Source organism: Balearica regulorum, chromosome 1 (genome assembly GCF_011004875.1).
Source record: "Balearica regulorum gibbericeps isolate bBalReg1 chromosome 1, bBalReg1.pri, whole genome shotgun sequence".
Taxonomy (NCBI): Eukaryota; Metazoa; Chordata; class Aves; order Gruiformes; family Gruidae; genus Balearica; species Balearica regulorum.
Window position 1 is genome coordinate 115493705 of NC_046184.1, and position 20801 is coordinate 115514505.

At 46.9% G+C, this 20801-nt stretch overlaps 1 protein-coding gene across 2 annotated transcripts in view; it reads left to right on the forward strand.

The window, feature by feature from the left end:
• Positions 1-216: 216 nt before the first annotated feature.
• The window catches only part of HUNK (hormonally up-regulated Neu-associated kinase), a 61714-nt gene continuing 41129 nt past the window's right edge, over positions 217-20801 (forward strand). Inside the window, exon 1 of one of the 2 annotated variants that reach the window (XM_075770910.1) lies at positions 217-822. In XM_075770910.1, the coding sequence (XP_075627025.1) occupies positions 550-822 (273 nt within the window). In that variant the 5' untranslated portion in view covers positions 217-549. The remainder of the gene's footprint in view (positions 823-20801) is intronic. The other variant, XM_075770921.1, reaches the window with a different exon arrangement.

Consider the following 20801-nt stretch of genomic DNA (forward strand, 5'->3'; position numbering starts at 1 on the left):
GACAAAGTCACGGCGCTGCCCGGGAGCCGGGACCCTCGGTTCAATTCCAGAGAGGGATGCGCTGCCACCCCCGGTTTGGGGTGCCGGGCGGGGGGGGAGGAGGGGCCAGCCGGATTTGAAAACACCCAGGCTGCCGGGTTTGGATCGCATCTGCTCCCGCCGCGTGCGAGCGGATTAAATTACCGCAAATTCAAACTGAATGAGCCCTTTCCCCCCTCCCTCCGCCGGTCCCTCCCTCCCCCGGTCCCCTCCTCCCCGCTCGGCGCGGCAGCCTCACGCCCGCAGCCGCTGCCGGCGCGGGGCAGAGCGGCGGCGGCGGGCGGGAGGAGGGGAGGCGCCGGATCCAATGAGGGGCGGCAGCCCAGGGCACCGCGCCGCCGGCTCGCCCCAGCCCCGGCCCCCCGCCAGTCCCGCTCCGCCCCCCGGCCCCTCCGCCCCAGCCTGGCCGGCGGCGTTCTCCCCGGAGCAACTTTCCTGCCCGCCCGGTGACCGCCCCGCGGGCCGGGGGCAGGCGGCGCGGCAGGAGCAGGGACAGCGGCAGGGCCGGGCATGCCGGCGGCGGCGGGCGACGGGCTCCTAAGCGAGCCGCCGGCGGTGGCGGGCAGCGGCGGCGGCGGCGGCGGGGAGGCGCGGAAGGCGGCGGCGGGCGCGGAGGGCAGTTTCCTGGCCGCCTGGCTGAGCGCGGCGGCGGCGGCGCCGCGGGAGCGACTCCGTGACTTCCAACACACCAAACGGGTCGGCAACTACCTGATCGGCAGGAAGCTGGGAGAGGGCTCCTTCGCCAAGGTCCGCGAAGGGCTGCATGTGCTCACCGGAGAGAAGGTACCGCGCCCGGACCGGGGCCGCCAGGCACCCCGCGGGTGGCTGCCGGCACCCCGGGGAGTGAGGGTGTGAGAGTGTGTGTGTGTTTGGGGGGGCTGGCGGTGTGAGATGGGTGTGCAGGGTCTCTGCCGGCCGGGAGGATCGGCCCCACGGAGGAGACCGAGACTGAGACCGAGCCCGGGGGGCGCCGTGCCGGGGGCGGCGTGGGGGTCCCCTCGGCGCCCGTCTGCCAACTTCCCCGCAGCGCTGCCGGCGCTTCCCCTTCGCATACTGAGATTTCCGTGGCTGTAATTTTGCTTTCCTCACTTAAGTTGCCTTGAGGCGTCTTTTTTTTTCTTTCCTACCTGTTTTTTTGCTTATTTTTTTGGTCAGAAATGTGTTTTTAACGGTGAGACTTGTATTGCTGAGGACCAGTCACTGTGTGCGGTCTAGTCGCGACATTTCGCGTGTAGGTACGTACAGGTACTTCTTTGCTCATCAAAGCGATAGGAGATGCTGCGTGTGTCTGCAAGAGGGGGTACAGTCCGGCGATTAGAAGTTGTTGATATCACTGCTCGGCAAAAGATACGAGATGCACCCTGGATGTTTTGGGGTTTTTTTTTTCCCCAAGGAGCTGGTAAGGAAAGTCCGCGGAGGGTCTCTGCTTTTTGTTTATTATCTGGAACCCTTCGGTGGAGGCTCTTACCCATCAATCAGGATACGTCACAACGTTATGAAGAGTAGTAGAGGCTTGGCTGGGTGGTAAACAGAGCAAGGACAAGCCCGCTAGAGCCCTCTGATGAGGATTTGGATGAGGAGTTGCGCTGCTCTTGTTTGAGCTGTCTGACTTCTGCCTCTGCTTTACCAGATCCTTAACAGAGGGCTACCCAAAGCGGGACGCCTTATTGTTACTGAAAGCTCCTTGGACCAGTGGGGCTGAGTACAGTGTAATTTCCTCCAGCTCTCGCAGCACTATAAACGTGCTGCTGTTATGATTGCATCTTGGTAGCTTGCATTCCTGCGCTCTTAGATATTTTTCTTTTCTTTTTTTCATTCCAGTAAATTTGTCACAGAGTGAAATTTAATATAGGGCTCTGAATTTCATCATGAGAAAAATGATAAGGTTAGTGATTATTATCATATAGGAATGCAAAAAAATAATGTTGCTCTCTTCTGTTACCAAGCGTGTGCTTCTCCTTGGTAACAGATACATCCAATGATCCTCCAGTTGATAAAAGGCACATGCACACACACGTCCTTCCCACCTCCACGTTTTTGGATTGCTACATTTATCTCAGTCTGTTAAGAGGGGAAAAAAATAAAAAGACCCACCACACACCCCTCTGTCTCAGCTCCCGGCCTGCTGCTTTTTTTTGTTTTTTCCCCCTCAATGCCTGGAATAGCACACACTGTGACAAAGAGATAAGCAGAAACTCTAGGAGAATCACACTTCCTTCCTGCTGAGCCACCGCATCCGTATTAGCGGACAGGGATGATGATCTCTGAGCTCCATCTGACCTGATCTTGTACCATGGGATCAAAGGAGGCTCTTGCTGTTGACTTCACTGGGTGAAAGATCAGTTGCATAGTTACAAATTGACTAATCAAAGGTCCATCTTCCAGAAAATCCACCTATTTAATTCCAGGTATTTATGGATAAGCAATTTGAGTTAATGGATAGGAGGTAAGAGTAATTAATGATTTGCTTCAGGTGAGGTCCTGTCTCAGCGAAGTTCCTCCCTCTAACTGGAGAAGTGAATGCTTTCCGTCCCAAGCGTGACCCCCGTGAGAATTTCACCCCGAGTAGAAAGCTGATGGACACTCAGCTCTTCTGGGCATATTCCTTTACCGAGCTTTTGCGTGGCCTCCAGCCAAAGGCAGCTGAAATGTGCCCAAACTGGCTCTGCCTCACAGCTGCCGGCAGCTCTGCCTACATGGAGCCCACCACGGCTGACTGAGCTCTGCCTGTGATATGAGGAAGAGAGAAGAAAAACATCTGCTTACTCGGGCTCCTTTCTTTCGGAGCGCAAGGCTGTGCCGGAGAGGAGGCTGAGGCTGGCAAGGGTGGGAACGGGATCGGGAACGAAACCACGAGGCAGCAGCAGGTCATGGGAGGATGTGCTGTGGGAAGAGGATATTTTACATAAGAAATGGTTTATCTCCATGGCAAAGTACTTCCACAAGAGCATCCCGATACATGAAGGGCCAGACCCATTCATTAAGCTATATTTGTGCCTTCTGAGAAATGTCAGTGAACAGCGGGCCAGGTGCTGCAGAGTTGGCTGCAACGGTGCCAGCAGCTGAGCCCGGGTGACACCGACGCTCAGCACAGACCTCCTCCTCCAGACATTGGGTGGCCAAAGTCAGGCTGGAGTGAACGGAGGTGTCTGAGACACGGCATCAGTAGCCCTCTGTGACTGTTACCTCCTGTCATCTCTCCCTACCCACCTCCAGCCCTAAACTTGTCTTGTCTCGGGGGGGGGGGGAAATGGCCCAAGAGCGACACTGTGCTCCTCCGGAGGCTGGGGAGAAGATTGCTCCGTAAGGGCCTGACGCTGCACAGTGTTGTCCCCCCTTCCATGAGGTGAGCCAGAAATTGGCCGAGTATAGTCTTCCAGTCCGTTCACTTGCAGAGGAAAAGTTAATCTGCAGGAGCGTATACTTAATGCGCTTGCAAGTGGAGTTCAGTGAAGCAAAATGTGGAAACAAAGCCGTCTCCCGTGGACAGTTCGCTGGATCAGTGTAATTGCTGCATTTTTCTAAGCTGATGTTTTATGAGCCTATTATTCCAGGATTAGTGCCTGCATGTATTTTGAAAGCAAAAAAAAATAAAAAATAATTGGCATCTGATTTTTGTCTTGTAAAGCTGTTGTTGAGCAAGGGCATTGCCTAAATTTCAATAAAATTGCCATAATAGTGTAAAGTAGGGGTCTTGCTACTAATGCCTGGTAGCTGTTTTGGCAGAGGCTGGGCCCTTATGGTCACTGAAATGTCTAACTTCAGTAAGGGGAGCCCAAGCAGGTTTTGATTTGCAGCAGACTTTAGCAACTCTGGAGGAGTTAATGCGCATTATTGTTTCAGAAAATTGTGTGTTTAGAAATGAAATCTGTGGATTAATGAGTCCCCCAGCTAGGCTCGGATCCATCGCACTGACACAATGCATTGTACAGAATCAAGGCAGTGGGGAACGGATGCCAAAAATCTGCCATTACCTCACCCTGAAATTGCTAGAAGCTAAAGAGGTCTCGAAGAGAGCATGAGACGTTATATACTGCCGGCCAAACGCTAGTTACTTTACCAGCTGCTTCGAGGGCAGTTTGATGGACGATGCGTTTTGAGTGACCCGTGTGGGACAGGAACCAGCAGCTCCTTCCAGCACCTAAGCACAAGAGGGTGAGCTAAGGTGAAATTGCTAAAAACCTTCCCCACGAACATCTTTAGAGTTGGACTTTAAATCAAATCTTTTATGGTACTTCTTGTGGTTTATGTTGCCATCATGTCAGGCATGTTATTATTTTCTGGGCTTGAAAAACGTTTGGTGGTGCCTGATGCAATTAAGTGTATTTTAGCTGAGCGCAGGAGAATGTTGAACAGATTATTCATTCCATTGCTTTTGAATAAAAATATCGCAGCCTATAATCTGACATTTTTGGGTAAAAGGCTGATTTGTCAGATCAGCTCAGGCAGTCTTTATTGCTAATCCTAAGGAAACCTAGTTCCTGTATGAAGAGCAAGCCAATTTAGCTTTAAATTGTGGCTCTGAAACCCCGCTGAGTTAGTTGTATTGTTATTCAGCTAACTTTGGGAGCCTGTGCACAATATAGTCTCATTGTTTCAAACCTTCTGCTTGGGGCTCAGAAGGGTCAATCAGCGGGGCGGTGGGAATTGGGCAAGGGCAGATATCACAAGATGATGATTTTTTGCATTTTTAGACAGCCGAGATTATGTTGCCATCACTGCGGTGGGGGTGGTATGAGGCTCTATTAATAGACCAAATAGATTGTGTTATCTGCCATGGACCCCGATGAAATGTCCGAATAACTCCGTGTAACGTTACGAAGTGACAATGTATTGACAATATATTGAACCAAAGTTCTTATAAACAAACTTGAACCGAAGTTACATTTAACTTCTTTTAGGTACAATCTCTAACACTATGAAAAAGAGTCATTGAGGCAAATCGAATAATTTGATTTCTCATCCACCAAAAAATGGGTTTATCGGTTTCCTTAGCGCTATTATGAAGCTTGATAAAGGTACATTTTTAGTTACAGTTAGTCAAGTGGCTTTCTGCAACAGTGGGAAGCAGGGGCTAAAAATACAAGGTACCAGGTTCTTCTATGAAAGCAAAGCAATGAATATTACAAGTGGCCTTTTCACAGAATGGTTTGTGTTCAGAATGCATTTCTGTATTAAAGAAGTAAAAATAAAAAAGAAAAATGTATTTGGGCACCCTGGAGGTGCTGGGGTGGGTAGGTGGGGCGAACAGCCTCCCTGCAGAGAGCTGGAAAAGCCTCTTTCGTCCCGTCGCGCCCTCCTCGAAGGAGGGAGGTGTTTCCGAAGGGCGCCTGCACGGCTGTCACCCGTTATCGGCACGTTGCGCTGCACGCGTTTTGCAAAACGATACGCCGGCGCCGGGGCGCGTTTCTGTGTGAACTTCGTGCCCTGCCTTTGCCTTCTGAAGCGCTTTGCGGTGAGCACGGCAGGAGCGGTGCGGCTCCGCAGCCTTTTCGGAGGGTGTGGAGCGACTGGGGCTGGAGGCGCTGCCAGGGAGTCCGTGCGAGATGGAGCGGTGGTTGGGCGGGTTACGTGACTGCTTTACATCAGCCGAGCCTCCTAAAATGCCTCCCGTGATTAGGCACGGGCTGTCAGTTTAAGCAGCGTTCACCTAAGTGAGAGTACAGAGAAGTCCGTATGCAGCGGTATCAGTCCCTGCCCTTTCCCCTTGCAGGCCCCCTCCCGCTGCAGAGCCCTCCGTCCTCTCCTCAGGTAGGACGGAGATGGCAGCTCTCATCTGAGCCCGTCAGGACCCCTTACCTGAAGCAAAGGCTGGAGCGACTCATTACGCACAATTTCTGTCTTCTAGCAACTGTTGAAGAGAATATAGGCAAGCGGACGCAGAGAAACATGGACAAAAATGGTGCCAGTAGACAACAGCAGATGTTATGATGCCATACACGATGTCATGGTGTTAATTCTGCCTTTAGTAAACTGGCTGTTTTCCTGTGTCTTCCACCATACGCTGCAGAGAGTGGAGACTGAACTTGGTGGCTGTCCTGGTTTCGGCTGAGATGATAGAGTTAATTTTCTTTCTAGTAGAAGTGTTTTGGATTTAGGATGAGAATAATGTTGATAACACACTGATGTTTTCAGTTGTTGCTAGGCAGTTGCAGTGCCTACACTAAGTGAAGGACTTTTCAGCTTCTCACCGTGCCCTGCCGGGTGCACAAGGAGCTGGGAGAGCACAGCCAGGACAGCTGGCCCAGGCTGGCCAGAGGGATGTTCCCTGCCATGGAACGGCATGATCCAGATAGAACTGGGGAGGCAAGCTGGGAGGTGGGATTGCTGCTCAGAAACAGACTGGGCATCGGGTTGTTTTATTTTCTTTTTGCATGCAGTGAACAATTGCATTTGTGCATCACTTGTATTATTGTTGTTGTTGTTGTTATTGTTGTTATTATTATTCTCTCCCTTTGTTATCCTATTAAACAGTCTTTATTTCAACCCACAAGTTCTTTTTTTCCATTCTCCTCCCCGTCCCCTTGCGGGGGGGAGAGTGAGCGAGTGGCTGCCTGGTGCTTAGTTACCGGCTAGGGTTAAACCACAACAGTGGCCAAAAGCCTTTGGGTGTGCTGGCAGGTGAGATCTTGCCTCCTGTTGTGGTTTAACCCGCAGGCAGCTGAAACAACCACCCAGCTGTTTGCTCACTTCCTGCTCCCCCAGTGGGATGGGGGAGAGAATTAGAAAAAAAAAAAAAAAGGTAAAACTTGTGGGTTGAGATAAAGACAATTTTGTGTGATGGAAAAGGAAGATAATAATAATAGGATATACAAAACAACTGATGCACAGAACAGTTGCTCACCACCTGCAGACCACTGATGCCCAGCTAGTTCTTGAGCCTCGGTCTAAACCCCTGGCTGGCCTCCCCCAAGTATATACTGAGCATGACGTCATATGGTATGGAATATCCCTTTGGCCAGTTTGGGTCAGCTGTCCTGGCCATGTTCTGTCCCAGCTTCTTGTGCATCCCCAGCCCTCTCGCTGGTGGGGCAGTATGAGAAGCTGAATAGTCCCTGACTTGGTGTAAACCTTGCCTAGCAACAACCAAAATACCAGTGTGTTACCAGCATTATTCTCATCCTAAATCCAAAACACAGCAGTATACCCTATACTAGGAAGAAAATGAACTCTATCTCAGCCAAAACCAGGACACCCCATTACTGCCCTTGGTAACTGGGCCTCCCCCTGTGACATTGCTGCTCTTCATCAGAGAAACCAACACTCGTGGAGGCTTTCCACTGAGGGCTTCTGTGTTGGGATCTGCCATTGTCAACCATGTCCGTATCTCAAGATCTAGGCTTGCCCAAGTAGTTGTAGTACTGGCTTAAAACCTGGGAAATTTGGTGTATACTCATATGTAGTCGTAGGATCTTTATCTGTGTCTGATTTCTGAGTTTGGGGGGCTGTGAGTGTGTGTGTGTGTTCACTTTCAAACAATCTTGCAACCAAATAGGCTGGGAAGTTACTTCATTGCAAACAAAAGTTGAGTTTCTAAGGTGGTCACTAGTTTTTCAGTTCAACCCTTTCCTTTTTTCTCCCCCAAATATGAGGTTGTAGGTAAAACTGTGAAACTTGGAACACCTTTGTTGCTTTCAGTGGCTCAGAGGGTAAAGCCACAGGATCTTAATTTGAAATTTGATCTGTTATTTTTTGTTCTTCCTCTAGTGATACTTGTATATCAGTTTCCTAGAAGCATTTGTTCTTTCACTATAAGCATTTAATTAGTAGTTCTCTTCTTACCTGTTCCTCTACATATTTTTAAATTTTATCTCTATCAAAAAAAACCCCAACCAACTTGTTTTGAAAAGTGCTTGCTGCAAAATCTGCACGGTGGCTTTCTCCCAGGATGCTGTTCACTTTTATTAACAGCTGCCAACTGTTGCACCTGGATGATACGCTGCTCTTAATTACATGAACCAAGGGAATGAAATGAGGGTGTTTCTGCAGCCTGAATTTTGACATCTCCTTACTTCTAAGTGTTTGCTTTCACAGCTTTGACACTATTCTCAGAGAGGTTTGTGTGTGCACAGATGCATAATTTGTATCTAAGCTACTAAACATATGCTTTTGTTAACGTACGATAATTCAGAAAATTATTTGAAGGACAGTATCATGCTTGCGATGGCATCAGTGAGGACTTGGCTGGAAGCAGGACCAGAAGGTTGGTTGCTGTGTCAGCACAGGATTCCCTGATACGTGTTATGGAGCGTGTGAGAATTTAGGCGTAAAGCAGAATAAATGCCAAACTGCTGATGTGCACCTACCTGCTCAGGTTGCTATATGATCACCTGCTAACAGTTTGTTCATCTGGAGAATAACTAGTTGCGTCAGGCACTTGTTACAAAGCCACGCTCTTTTCTCTATCTTTTTCTATGTTGCATGCTGGGCATAAGCAGGAATAGGCTTTAATAGGCAAGAGAGCCTGTTCATCGGTGCAGCCTGTCTTCTAGGAAGATTGCTTTAATATTTTTCAGCTGTAGCTTGCAACTTGTTCTGCAATGAGCTGAATTAATGCACATGTGGCAGTTGCTTATCCACTTGAGATAATCTGCTTTCAAGTTTGCATTCAGCAGTTTCAAGGATGTCACTAACAGTGCATGTCAGCAATGTGCTGCTTTTCGTATAGACTGTTATAATTTTAGTGGCATATGCAGGATTGAGGGAAGCCGAGTGTTTAGGTTGAATTGACACCAGGTGTAGTTCTTATGCAACGCTCACATCTGGATCCTTGTATTTGTTGTACTTGCAAGTTTTGTATTTTTAACATATTTAACAATGCGTAAAGCTGTGTGCCTGTTTTTCTAGGCATGTGTTACCTATAAATGTCTTGGTAATTAAAACACGTCTTGCTTTCTACATCTTGCAGTTTGCCGTATCTCCTTTTGCACCAGTGAGCTGGAGAATGCTGCCGTAGCTTCATGCATTCCAGTGGACGTAACACATTAGGCATCTTTGCCCCTCTGCCCTCGGGAGTTGTTTGTTAGCCTGCACTCGGGGAAAATGGAGGTTATTAATGAGCAGCACTTACCCTTCACAAGGATATAACCCCTGAAGGAAAGCAGTTGTGAGAATCTTCTGGTGACTGAGTTGTAATAGTCTGTCTAAAATCGAGCTCTTGTGTTGTATGAACAACAGTATAAAAATGAGCTGAGAGTTTACTGCTGACTACGCTACTCTTCAAGGTTTTGGAGAAGCATCTAAAGCTGTCCAAAGCCAATGATTGGGTAGATACCGGACAGAAGAAGAATTAAGGTGGATTGCTGTGTTGGTGCTCACCTAGCAGCACGGGATATGACTGAGCCAAAGCAAACCAGTACTGGCTAGATTCAGACCATCTCGAGTACTCTTCTGCTTGCCATATAGCCACAATTTGCATTACTCCCATTCCAGATTGGCTTAGCTGTTATTTTCAGATAAGACAAAGAGCCAAAAACCCAAACCTCTTGACTCAGTGGCTCTGTGAAACTTCTGTTGTGCTTCCCCCATGGGTTGTTTGTTGGCTGATCTCCTCGAGGGTATGAATCTCGTGGTGCCACTGTCTTTGGTGGGCTGATGGAGGTCATGCTGATAAAGAGAACCGGGTAGATTTTTTTCCAGTAAGCTTTACTGGAGTGAGAGAGAAGCCACCATCATGAGCATGGCTCTGGGGCCCTCACTACGGTGGAGGTACCTGTTTCTAAGCTGATGAGGTGAATCACTGCCAAACCTGTGTGTTGATCTGTGTTTAGCACCAGTGCTTGCAGGGAGCAGGATCAAACCTCATCTTCACAGAAAGAGTCTGGGAGGAGTTACCGTGGCCCCCCAAGGAGACCACCTGCAAAAAATGAACAGAAAGCTGATGCTGCTCTGACCAAAGTCTGCTTTGCTGTCAATGCTTTACTCTAGTATTGCACTGCCGAGCTCTAGGTCCATCACCTTTAATGCTCAGCCCAACAGACTACTTCTCATTTGCAGTGCAAGATCAGTGCTACTAGTGCTAAAAGAAAAATCATTGCAACAAAGAGAACTAAAAAAAGATAAGTTATATATAATAAAGTTCCTTTGCTCTCTGCCTGTTGTGGAAGATTGTCATGGAAACATTTTTTTTTTCCCAGAGAATAAATTTATTTTCTGTGAATAATGTCCACAGAGCTAAGGGAGAGAACATATTATTTATATATAAAAACTTTACTGGAGACACCTTTTTCTCGGCTCCCAACAGTTGTACATGTTTCATCTACTCTGTTTTAAATCACTACAAAGGAGGGTATTACCTCGGTCTCAAAAGCAGTACTCTTGGATTTTTGTTTGTTTGGGGGTTTTTTTCTTCCTTAAAGCCATAAAGCTATATTGGTATTAAAGCGTTTTAAATCAGGAACACTTAGTCTTCCATAAGTCTAGTCATGTGTTTGATCAATAAAATGTGAAACGGGGACTGTTTAATATGAAACACATTACGAATCTGTGATCAGGAAAATGGGAAGCGGCATTAGCCGCTAGGTTTCTCCTGTAGGGATCGATGTTGGAGGAATGTCATTTGGAATCACTCCTCTGCTTTTGCTTCCCCACACGTAACCTGAGATCTTCATCCATCTCACTGTGACAGAAGAAGGCAAGTTATGGTTTATCAGAAACAGCTGGATGGGATACGGTTCACTCGCATCAACTGTGCCTTGCTGTGCCTCTTGTGCTTCTTGTGACTGCTTCTTGTCCTGATAGCTTATTAGGACCAGGTCTGGGTGGAGAGCACCTCTGTTTTCCACCAGTTGTCACGCCGGCCTCCTCCGGGAGGAGTTGCGAGTAGCCATCAACTTCCGTCGATGTCAAGTAAGGGCCTTGCTGGTCTGAACAGGTTTTCCATCTGACTGCACGTCAGGGTCCCCACGCGCTTGTGTCACGGGCTCTGAAAAATGTCTTTCCTGTTTGCTGATTATACCTTGAGTTCTAAGAGTTTTCATATTAAGTGCTGGACGGTGTTTCAGCGTGTCAGTCTTACCTTATGAGCTGGGGTCAAAAAGCCCTTTTCTGAAAAACAACTAATATTTGGAAAGTGATACTGGAGGAATATTTTACATGTCAATGGCAAGGCAAACCCATCTGTCCCAGGCATTTAGACACATGCTTTCTCCTTGCAAGGGATGTCTCTGGCCCAGAGGCTGGTTTTGACAAGCTCATAAGGATTTCTTTTGGAACCTCTTTAGAGCGTCCTCATGTATCTCTGAGTCTGGCTTTCCGCCGCCACTACTTCCATCAGTCTCTGCGTAATCTCTCTTGACTTGTGTAGATATCTTCAGAGGCCAAGGAGGTAAAAATGTGCTCCTCTCTCTCAGGGAATGCAGTTATGGCTACCCCATTAATTAGTTTACCAAGAGAGCATTGAAAGGTCACTGGAATTAATTTCTTTCCGCCAAAGGCGAGATAGATCCCCTCCATGACCCGCTTAAGACAAGCCATGCGTTCCTTCCCATGGATGGGGCTGTGCTGTAGCCGCGCAGGTTCCTGCTTCCCAGGCTGGGCTCTGACCCTGTGGCACCCGTGCCTTGTACAAATCCTGCTGCTTTGGACCTATAACACCAAGTTAAAACATAATTCGTGGGAGGTTTTTTTTCAGAGCGGCTGGGTAGGGGCAGAATTGTGGCACTCCCCTTGCTTCAAAACCATCTTCTGCTGCTCACTGTGTTCTAAAGATCTGGCCGTTTCAGGTGGCAGAGACTCTAGCAGATAAGAATAGGTCTGTCTGTCAGCTGTTTGAAAAGGGAGTGAAGCGGAAGATGAGAGGGAAGGGGGCAGCCGGCTTTGTGGAAACAGCGAAGCGAAAGTATGTCCAGGAGAGGATAACAATAGTTGCCCATGAAGTATGGCATGAAGTTACCCAAAAATAAAATGTGAAGTAAAAAGCATGTTGAAGAGAAATACAGCCAAGAATGGCTCTCCTCCAGTGAAGCTGAGCTGCTCTATGGAAATGGACCACATTGGACAAGGCATTAGTCGTGTGTTAAATCAGCAATTACCTCTGCTTCCTGACTGAAGTAAGAGTAAAGGGAAGGAAGAACTGCAGAAGTACGGGGAATGCCGTACCACATGGAAGGGTGCTAAGGTAGAGCGTGAGGAAGCCCCAAGGAGCCTGTGCACACAGCCTTGCAATATTGGCAGCCTTAAAACCTTCATGTGGTCTGCCCTTGCATAACAGGAGCAGCCCCATAGTATGTCCTTACAAACACCGGTGGCTTGACACATGAAAACTCCGTCTCCGCATGGAAACGCTACTTTAACTGTGCCGATACAGTTGGCAGCAGAGCTGGGGGTGAGTTGGGCTGTCTGCAGCAGCATCGGTACTTGCATGACTCCTTGTGACACTTCATGTCTTCTGCTCTGGGGAGCTTCAGGAAGGATGTCAGAGAGAGCTTGCAAAATTTACATCCCTTGATAGGACTGCTGACGGCTCCCAGAGCGTCTTGCCTAGGTCAACCCCCATCCTCCTGCATTGTGCCTTGTCCCCTGCAGCTCTCTGCAGGGACCAGAGACTCTTTGCATATGTACAGGCGCTGAAGCCCAAAGGGATCACAGCAATCATCCAGCCTGACTTCCTACAGAAGGCAAGCCTCAGTATTCTCTTCAGGAATATCTGTATTGATGTTTTGTTGAGCTATTGCATGCTTTTAAGAGAGGGAGGAAAAATGCAAAATCTACATTCATCTTTGTAAGATAAGATGTTTCTATCATTACTTCACTGCACCTAAAAAAACGTGGATCGTGTTTATAGCCTGAGTTTGCCCAAATTACCTTTTGGGAAGTTAATTTTTATTTTATTAGATTAAAGAACTTTCTGTTATCAGAAGTCTTTTCCTCGTGTAGGTACTTGCAGAAAATCATCAAGTCAGTGCTTAACATTCTCCTAATTAAATATTTTGAGCTTCAGTCAGTTACTACAACAAACAGTTCTTGGACCTCAGACTGTTCCTTTTCAGAACTCTTTCCAAATTTTTAAGATCATTCTTTAATTAGTGGCACCAGAACTGGATACGGTAATGTAATAATAGTCCCCAGTGCCTTGGACAGGTGTAATTAATACCTTTTCTTACTTTAACAAATACGTCCGGCTTATGCTTTGAGGGATTATGTTTAAGTTGGCTGTGGCATCAAGAGGGCTTATGTTCATTTGCTTATCTAAAGTACTCCCGAATCCTTTTCTGCATTGCTGGATACTGTCGTCTTTGGGTTGTAGGTAATGGTAAGATTTTTCTTTTTATCCCCTGGCGATTTGATTCTTTCAGTTCAAGCTACCTTGAATCTGAAGTATTTGAGTGAGCATACTCAGAGCTACTTTCTTATTTAGAAGAGTTTATATTTCTTCGGGGGCTGATTTCAAGCTTTCCTGACTGTGTCTAGTCTGCCAACAGAGAGAGTGGCCTCCTGCCTACTGAGACATTTATCCTGTACTCGTCTCTACAGCAGCTGGTTTTATGTATTGCTAAGCTGAAAACTCTTGGCTTACACTGTCAGAGACTCAGAAGAAAAGAGAATACTTCAACAGTAGTGACTCCTCTCTACCTTTTCTGATTGCTGATTTTACTAATGTCAGAGCAAATACAAAAGAAAAACTACATATTCAGCTGTCTGACAAAAAGCAGGTACAAAAACTATCAACGACTGAACATTGCCGCTCAAGTGTGAAGCAAAGAGACGATACTGCTTGTTTAAGAAAACCTTAATGCCTCTCTAATTGTATAGCTACTGAGCAGCCTCAGAATCACAGAATGGTTTGGGTTGGAAGGGACCTTAAAGACCATCTAGTTCCAACCCCCCTGCTATGGGCAGGGACACCCTCCACTAGACCACGTTGCCCAAAGCCCCATCCAACCTGGCCTTGAACACTTCCAGGGAGGGGGCATCCACAGCTTCTCTGGGCAACCTGTTCCAGTGCCTCACCAACCTCACAGTAAAGAATTTCTTCCTAATATCTAGTCTAAACCTACCCTCCTTCAGATTAAGGCCATTACCCCTTGCCCTATCACTACGCTCCCTGATAAACAGTCTCTCTCCACCTTTCACAGTGCATACATGTGCACGTGCATGCACATGTTTAACTCAACCTCTGTCCCTCCATTCCATTCGTAGCAAGCATACAAGGCAAATATGAAAGGTATCAGATGGCCATCACTGAATGGTTGTCCTTTTCTATCCTTGATAAATAGGACAGGCCTTATTCTTCTGGAAGAGTCTGCCTTTACACATTGCTGTGGGTTTGGACGATTGCTGGCTTCCTTGAAGTGAATGGCTAAGCTGTAAGCAGAATGTTTAGCAAGTGGTTACCTTCTTGTGATACTCTCAGAAGTGCTCTGTGTTCTTCTTTGAAAGCAGTTCTTGAAAGGTGAACGGGATTCTAACATTTGTTAGGGAACTGGGAAGCCAAGCAGGATAGCTGAAGGGAGTCCCACCAAAATGCCACCCTGGGAGCCTCTTCAGACAGTTTCTCTGTATTGGGTGGTATGGGCCACAAGGTAATTTGGCAAATGCTTAACATCAAGTGTGTTACCTTTCTTATGGTTTCACTGTGTTCAGTCGCATGGTGGAAGTTAAGTTTGCGTTTCTGTGGTGGTGTCTTGACTCATCTGTGTCTGACAGTCCGAACGGAAGAGCTGTGATTTCTCTCTATCCTGAGCGGGGACATGTGTGGTCCTTGCTGAAGGTGTACAGTTTACTGATTTCTGGTATGTGTTTGCTTGGATGATCCGTTTCTTTAATGTTTTATTTCTTAAGATACTGGAACTTGCTATATAAAAAAAAATTAAATCTTTTGCTGTACTATAAAAATTGCTAAGCTGTAACAGCTAAAGGAAAGGATAAACACTACCCAGTGAATGAAGTTGGCATTTTCTAATCCTTGGATTCAGTTGTAAAAAACAGCTTGTTATATGCCTGGCTGGTTGGTTGCCCAAACTGAGGTGCTCTTGAAGGGATTGCTTTCAGGACTGTGCTGACAATTGCGCAGGCTTCAAAGTTAGGTCTGTTTAATATGATTTGAATTGGCCACCCAAAATCACCAGCCGGTTTTGAAAACTAAGCTCAGATTTTTGTGGTGAGAACAGTGGTAAATGCAAAGCAAGCTACAAGTGATGCCAGAAAGCTATCACTGAAAGGAAGGAAGAAAAGAAAATGAATTCATTGCATGAGCCTTCTTAGGCATTTCAAAAAAGAGCTGGAGATGGGCTTGCACTAACAATGGCTATAAAATATCTACGTGGTCTGGCTCATCGTCTCGTTCTCCTGGCTAAGCTTAAACCAGACAGTAAAGGTTTGTGGATTTAGGTGCAGAAGTCCAGGTCTCGGGTCTTCCCATTGACTGTACCCCCAGCTGCACCCTGTAGCCTGTGGCTCTGAACTTCATCTGAATGGTCAGGGTGCATCAGGCCTCCAATGGCCCGCGGCCCAGGACGGTGCTGAGAGTCGGTGCTGCTGCCTGGCTTGGCATCATCTCCAGCAGGTCTGCTGGAAGTACACTCTGGCAAAAAAAGAGGAGGAGAAAAAAAAAAAGGAGGAGAAAAAAAAAAAGGCAGGGGGTTGTCCCTCTAATAGTTGAATAGTCCCTCCAATAGTTGAAGTTGCTTGTCTTGTGTTATGTTGGTCTCCTGGCCAAATCCCATGGTGCTTGCTGGATTCTTATTCAGTCCAGTTTCCTCTCAATTCAGCTGGAGCTCCCTTTGGCAGAGGTCTGCAGTAACTGAGTTCCTCTTATTTAAAGTTAGGAGAGAATTTGCAGAAGGAAGCAATTCAAGTGGTTGGGTAAGTGGAGAAAACTCTTAAATAAAAATCCTCAAAATGTCATACCCTGATTTTGCAAGGCCACGTGCAATCTTCTCTTCTCTGTAAAGTTAAACACGTTATAACATTATTTGCCAGGCAGGGTCATTACTGTGAAGCTGTTTTTCTAGGTGTTACTGCAAGCGTCTGACGTGAGTGTTGTTCAAGACCTCTTGACTTTGACTCGGCAAACAGGCCATTGAGAAAACCCGTTTTCTGGCAAACAGGAAAGCTTGCTGCCATTGAGGTGCTTCCTTCTGCCAAGAGACGGCCTGTGCAAAGACATCCGATCTGGCAAGCAAGAAGCCGGAGGCTGAACTCAGACCTGGGTTCCCAGAGTGCTAATGTACCGTGTGACTGAAGTTGCTGCTGGTCAGACGGTTACTTGCTTTTTATTCAAGTGGAATCGTGGTGTGTCTTAACTGGTTGAAGCTTGAGATCCACCAGGGAAAGTTAGGTCGAGGAATAAATGTTTTTACTATAAAACCATGGCTTGAATAAAGGTCTGTGCAGCTGGGGGACGGGACGGGGGACAACACACAACCAAAAACCAGAAACCTGATTTCCTTCCATCAATTTTGTATGCAGTTGAAAATAGGTTCTACAGCAGGCTTGGATCTGCCCTTCCCCCCCCAATATTATTATGTTTTTGTGTTTAGCTTCATCCTGGTATCCAACATTTGGTTTCCCATCAGCAGTACACTGCAGGCATACCATGCCTTGGATTTCTTATTGAAGCACAACAGAAGCTGAAAAATACAAAATTTCAAAGCAAGTTTCCATCACTGAAGAGTATTTACGGAGGGTTGGTCCAAAGAAAAAAAAAAAATGTCTCAGACAGAGCCACACTCTGACAAAACGACACTGCTGCGGAGCAGTCGGGCAATGATCTGAGTAGACCTTTGCATGTCCGCTGGGTAAGCAAACATCTTTCCCTCACTGACAAAAGCACTACTTCTTGACCTGTGATTTTTCCAAATGTCACTGTCAGGGTTATAAATAGCCAGCAGAAGGGGAGGGCGAGAAGACGACTTTGACATCTGCCCACTGAGCACCTGGAGGTTCCTCCTGCCTGGCACAGCAGACCCATCACCGGCTCCGTGGGCTCAGCGTGCTGCTGGGGTGCAGGTCTGGGGAACTGCCCACTGCAAAACGTGCCTCTTGCACGGACATACAGATGCTACACTGGGGCACACTCAGGATGTGTGTGAGCCACCTTCCATGCTTTGTTGCAGCTTTAGAGTTCGAGGCACGACTGTTTGCAAAGAGGATGCAAAATGTGTTTTCTGTGGATGCAGCAGCGATCTAGCAACCGAAGCCCTGGCTCCCAGATCTCTTCAGCCAACGTTTGGTCCTTTAAGCTAGCTCTTCTTGCTTTTTCTCAGGGCCTTGCTGTGACTGTTTTTGTGCAGTTTGATGCCGGTGAGCTCCACCCTCCCCGCCTCTCTCTTGCAAATTCACAAACCCTCCTGAAGCACTAGCTGGCAAAAATCTTCCACCCGTGTGTGTCAAACACGTGCCTTTGTTTGGGTGATGACACGTGCCTGTATTTGCTGATGGTGTTTTAGCTGCTTGGTTCTGTAAGCAATGTCACCGTCTCCTCCAAGGATCTGTGGAGAAGAGTGGTGCTTGCACTTCCCCCTCACCTCCGCTCCACTATGCTTTAGCCCAACCTGAGCTATTTTAGTGCAACGATCGAGAGAAGCAGCAATTGCTCATATGATGTGTCACACCATAAACTTCAGGAAAGTAATTCATTCCAACGGTATAATTGTAGGACTCGGGAACCAAAAATATGGTCTATTACTCATCTTTGTAGCTCATGACACAGAATAACCTAAACCATTTATTTATTTACACAGCAAAGGTTTAGCCAAAAGCAAAGTGTTGAATGTCAAGAGCCACTGTTCCTACATATTCAGAGTAATTACTTGCTTTGTCATTTATTTTTTATTTCTGTGCCAATATTGGTCAAGAGTTCAAGTCAGGAGATAGGCACGATGCAGAGACAAAGAGCCCCTACTTAAAACTTGGGAGAGCAAAACCGAATAACTGGTATGTCTTGAGTAGGTTATGAAAGCTCGAATGTGTTTGTTTTATGGTTACCTAACATCTACAGAATTTTCTCTACTGAATGATTTTTCCTTCTGCATGAATGAAAGTTTCAGGTGTATGCACACACATATACACGTACAGGAGGCTGTGTATATTAAATGCATTGGGGCACATTTGATCTTCATTTACCTTGGTCTAACTCTGGATGAACTCAAAATCAGGGATATTGAACTAAGTCAACCCTGGAGTAACTGAATGCAGAGTTTGATCCCTAAATTTCCTCTGTATGCTTCAGAGAAAATTGTAAATCAGAGGAAAATCCAAGAAACCCAAACAAGCTAAAAAAAAAACCTGACAGGGACTCTGCTTGAGAGTGCTCACCCCTTTGCACAACCCTTGTACTGTGGGGTGCATTTCATTTAGTCAAGCAGAGCGATCCTACAAGAAAGCAAAAGCAACAAGAGCAGTGCAAGAGAAGGGGCATTGCCTAGGAGGACAGGAGAGTAAGTGAAAGGAGTAGTAAGGAAAAAGACCCACGAGGAACAGAGGAACAAAAGCTAAAAGCTATTACGGAGAACATCCATATGAAAGTGGATAGGCTGCTTGTGTGTTCGGGTCAACTACAATTTTTTTTTCTTTAGCTATATAGAGGTTTCTCTAAAGACCCTGGCTGTTGAGTAGTTCCTGAGGCAAAGAAGAGGAGCATCTGTCTGAGATGTTGCCGGGATGCCCTGTCCTGCAGCACAGACCTAGGCAAGGAGGCAAGGTCCCACGTGCATCTGTCCCAGGAGCAAGCGCTATCGCGCTGAAGCTAGTTTCCTGCCTCTCTCCTGTGCCGATGCAAGTGTCCCGTAGTCTTACCTAGTGCTTTACTCTTCTCTTTCTCCTATGCAAAGTTGTTGCTGAAACAAAACTGTCAGCTCTGTCAGCTGTGCTGGTGGGTCTCTCGGATTTGATGCCGAAGGTGTTGAAGGGGGAAAGGTACCTCGGAGTCAGGGGTGGGTCTGAAAGCAGCTTTGCTTCTCTGCTGGGATAGATAGGGTGCCTGACCAAGTATCTGTCAAAATTGAGGAGAAAATTTGTCCTTAAGGTACAGAAAGCTAATTCTTTGTGATAGTAGAAAAGTCATCAAGTAGTCACATAGTTGGCTCTGTCTCCTGGGTTCAGGTGATTGCCCCTGCTCCCCAGAGCCATGCTCAGCCTGGGCAGCAAACAGGCCTGTGTTTAGTAATGGGGGGGGGGGGGGGGGGTTTAAGGTCAATGAATCAGGGATGACTTACTGATATGGATAACAGATTACTGTTCCATACTGTTAATACTCCATGTTTTGTATCCTGCAGCTGTGGAAAATATCAGCTTTTTTTTTTTTTTTTTTTTTTAAAACTTTTGCAGAGATTGTATTGTGTTGCCAGCAAACAAACTGGCATCTCATGTTTCTGTAACCCCTGAATTTGTTTGTCCTCACCAGAATAACTTCTGTGGTTTGCAGTCTAAATAATCTATGCAAGCCTCTGTGTTCACGGTCCTATCTCATTAGATGGAAGAACATTCTAATTTAAGACTGTTTCCTTGGTGAATCACCTGAGGCTTTCAAAAATGGTGAAGTTAAGCTCTGATTTGCCTGTTGTTTTATCTTAAGACTAAGTGATCTTTCTCTAATGTGACTAGTCAGGAATGTAGCTTCCAGGCATTTATGGTCCTGATGCTGCTCTGGGCTTCACCCAAGCAGCTGTCTCGTGTGTGGTGTTCAGCCTTATCTCTTTATCAAGGGTATTTCATCAGAATGATCTTTTAGCAGCAGAAATGTATCCAGCTAATAACATGCTCAGCGATCCTGACTTCTGGCCCTTAAGTCGGGCTATGAAGCCCCAGCTCCTGTAGTTTTATTCTTCAGTTCCTCTGCTGATAAAACTTGATTTTGGTTCAAGGTGTTCGTGTCAAAGGGTCTGGATCTATTTTGGTTGTCATATTTCCAGACCATATTTTTCATGGCTTTTGTTCTCTAAAGGAAAACCCAGATGTTCTCTAATTTAACCTTTCCTTTGCTTGCAGAAAAAATAAAGGTAAGGCTAGTCAGACTGGGAGCTGTCATGTGCTTGACGTGTGCTTGGCACTTTCTCAAGCTAGGAAGGCAGCCAGCTATGCTTTGAGTAAGTTTGTCTCCCTGTTGCCGAAGCCCACCAGCCCACAGTGCTGTGGGTTGTAACGATGTCCTTGGCTGTAGTTGAAAGTGAGTTTTGCTGCGAGTAGTTAATTCGTCAGCCGTGAGAAGGGATGTTGTACAAGCCGGAGATGGAGGGAAGCCTCTTGGGCTTGTGCTGTTGCCTGGGTGTTAAGGCTAGGGTAAGTAAAACTCTGAGGTTTTCCCCACATTTGTTATTCCTTCTTGTTGTCGGAGTAAGGTAACGCAGGAGACTCTCCCAAATCAAGGCAAACAGCAAAGATGCAGCTGCAGCATCTTTGTGCCTCCATGTGGGGGTAGGGGAGGCAGAGGGATCATGGCATTTTCTGTGCGTTTTGCTGAACCTATACCCGTGCAAACAAGGCACTTTCACATCACGTAAAATTCAGTGTCGGGCAGAAATACCAAGCACCGTTCCCCCCCGCCCTCATCCTGACAAACAAGCAGCTGTCACTTGGGTAATGATGGGCGAGCTGCGGGGTTGGGGTGTGTGCGGTGAAGGACTTCCTTTGTTGCAGAGCTCTGAGGAAAGGAGGAGCCCGGAGGAGGATTTCGCGGTGCCTTTTGTTGCTCAGCTGGCACAAGCTGTTAAATCTTTGTCCGGCGCAGATGACCTGGAAGTCTGCAGCACCCGGTCTAAATAAGAAACCTCAATAAAGAAATAAATGCCTATAAATTTGAGGCAGAAAAAGGCAGATACTTT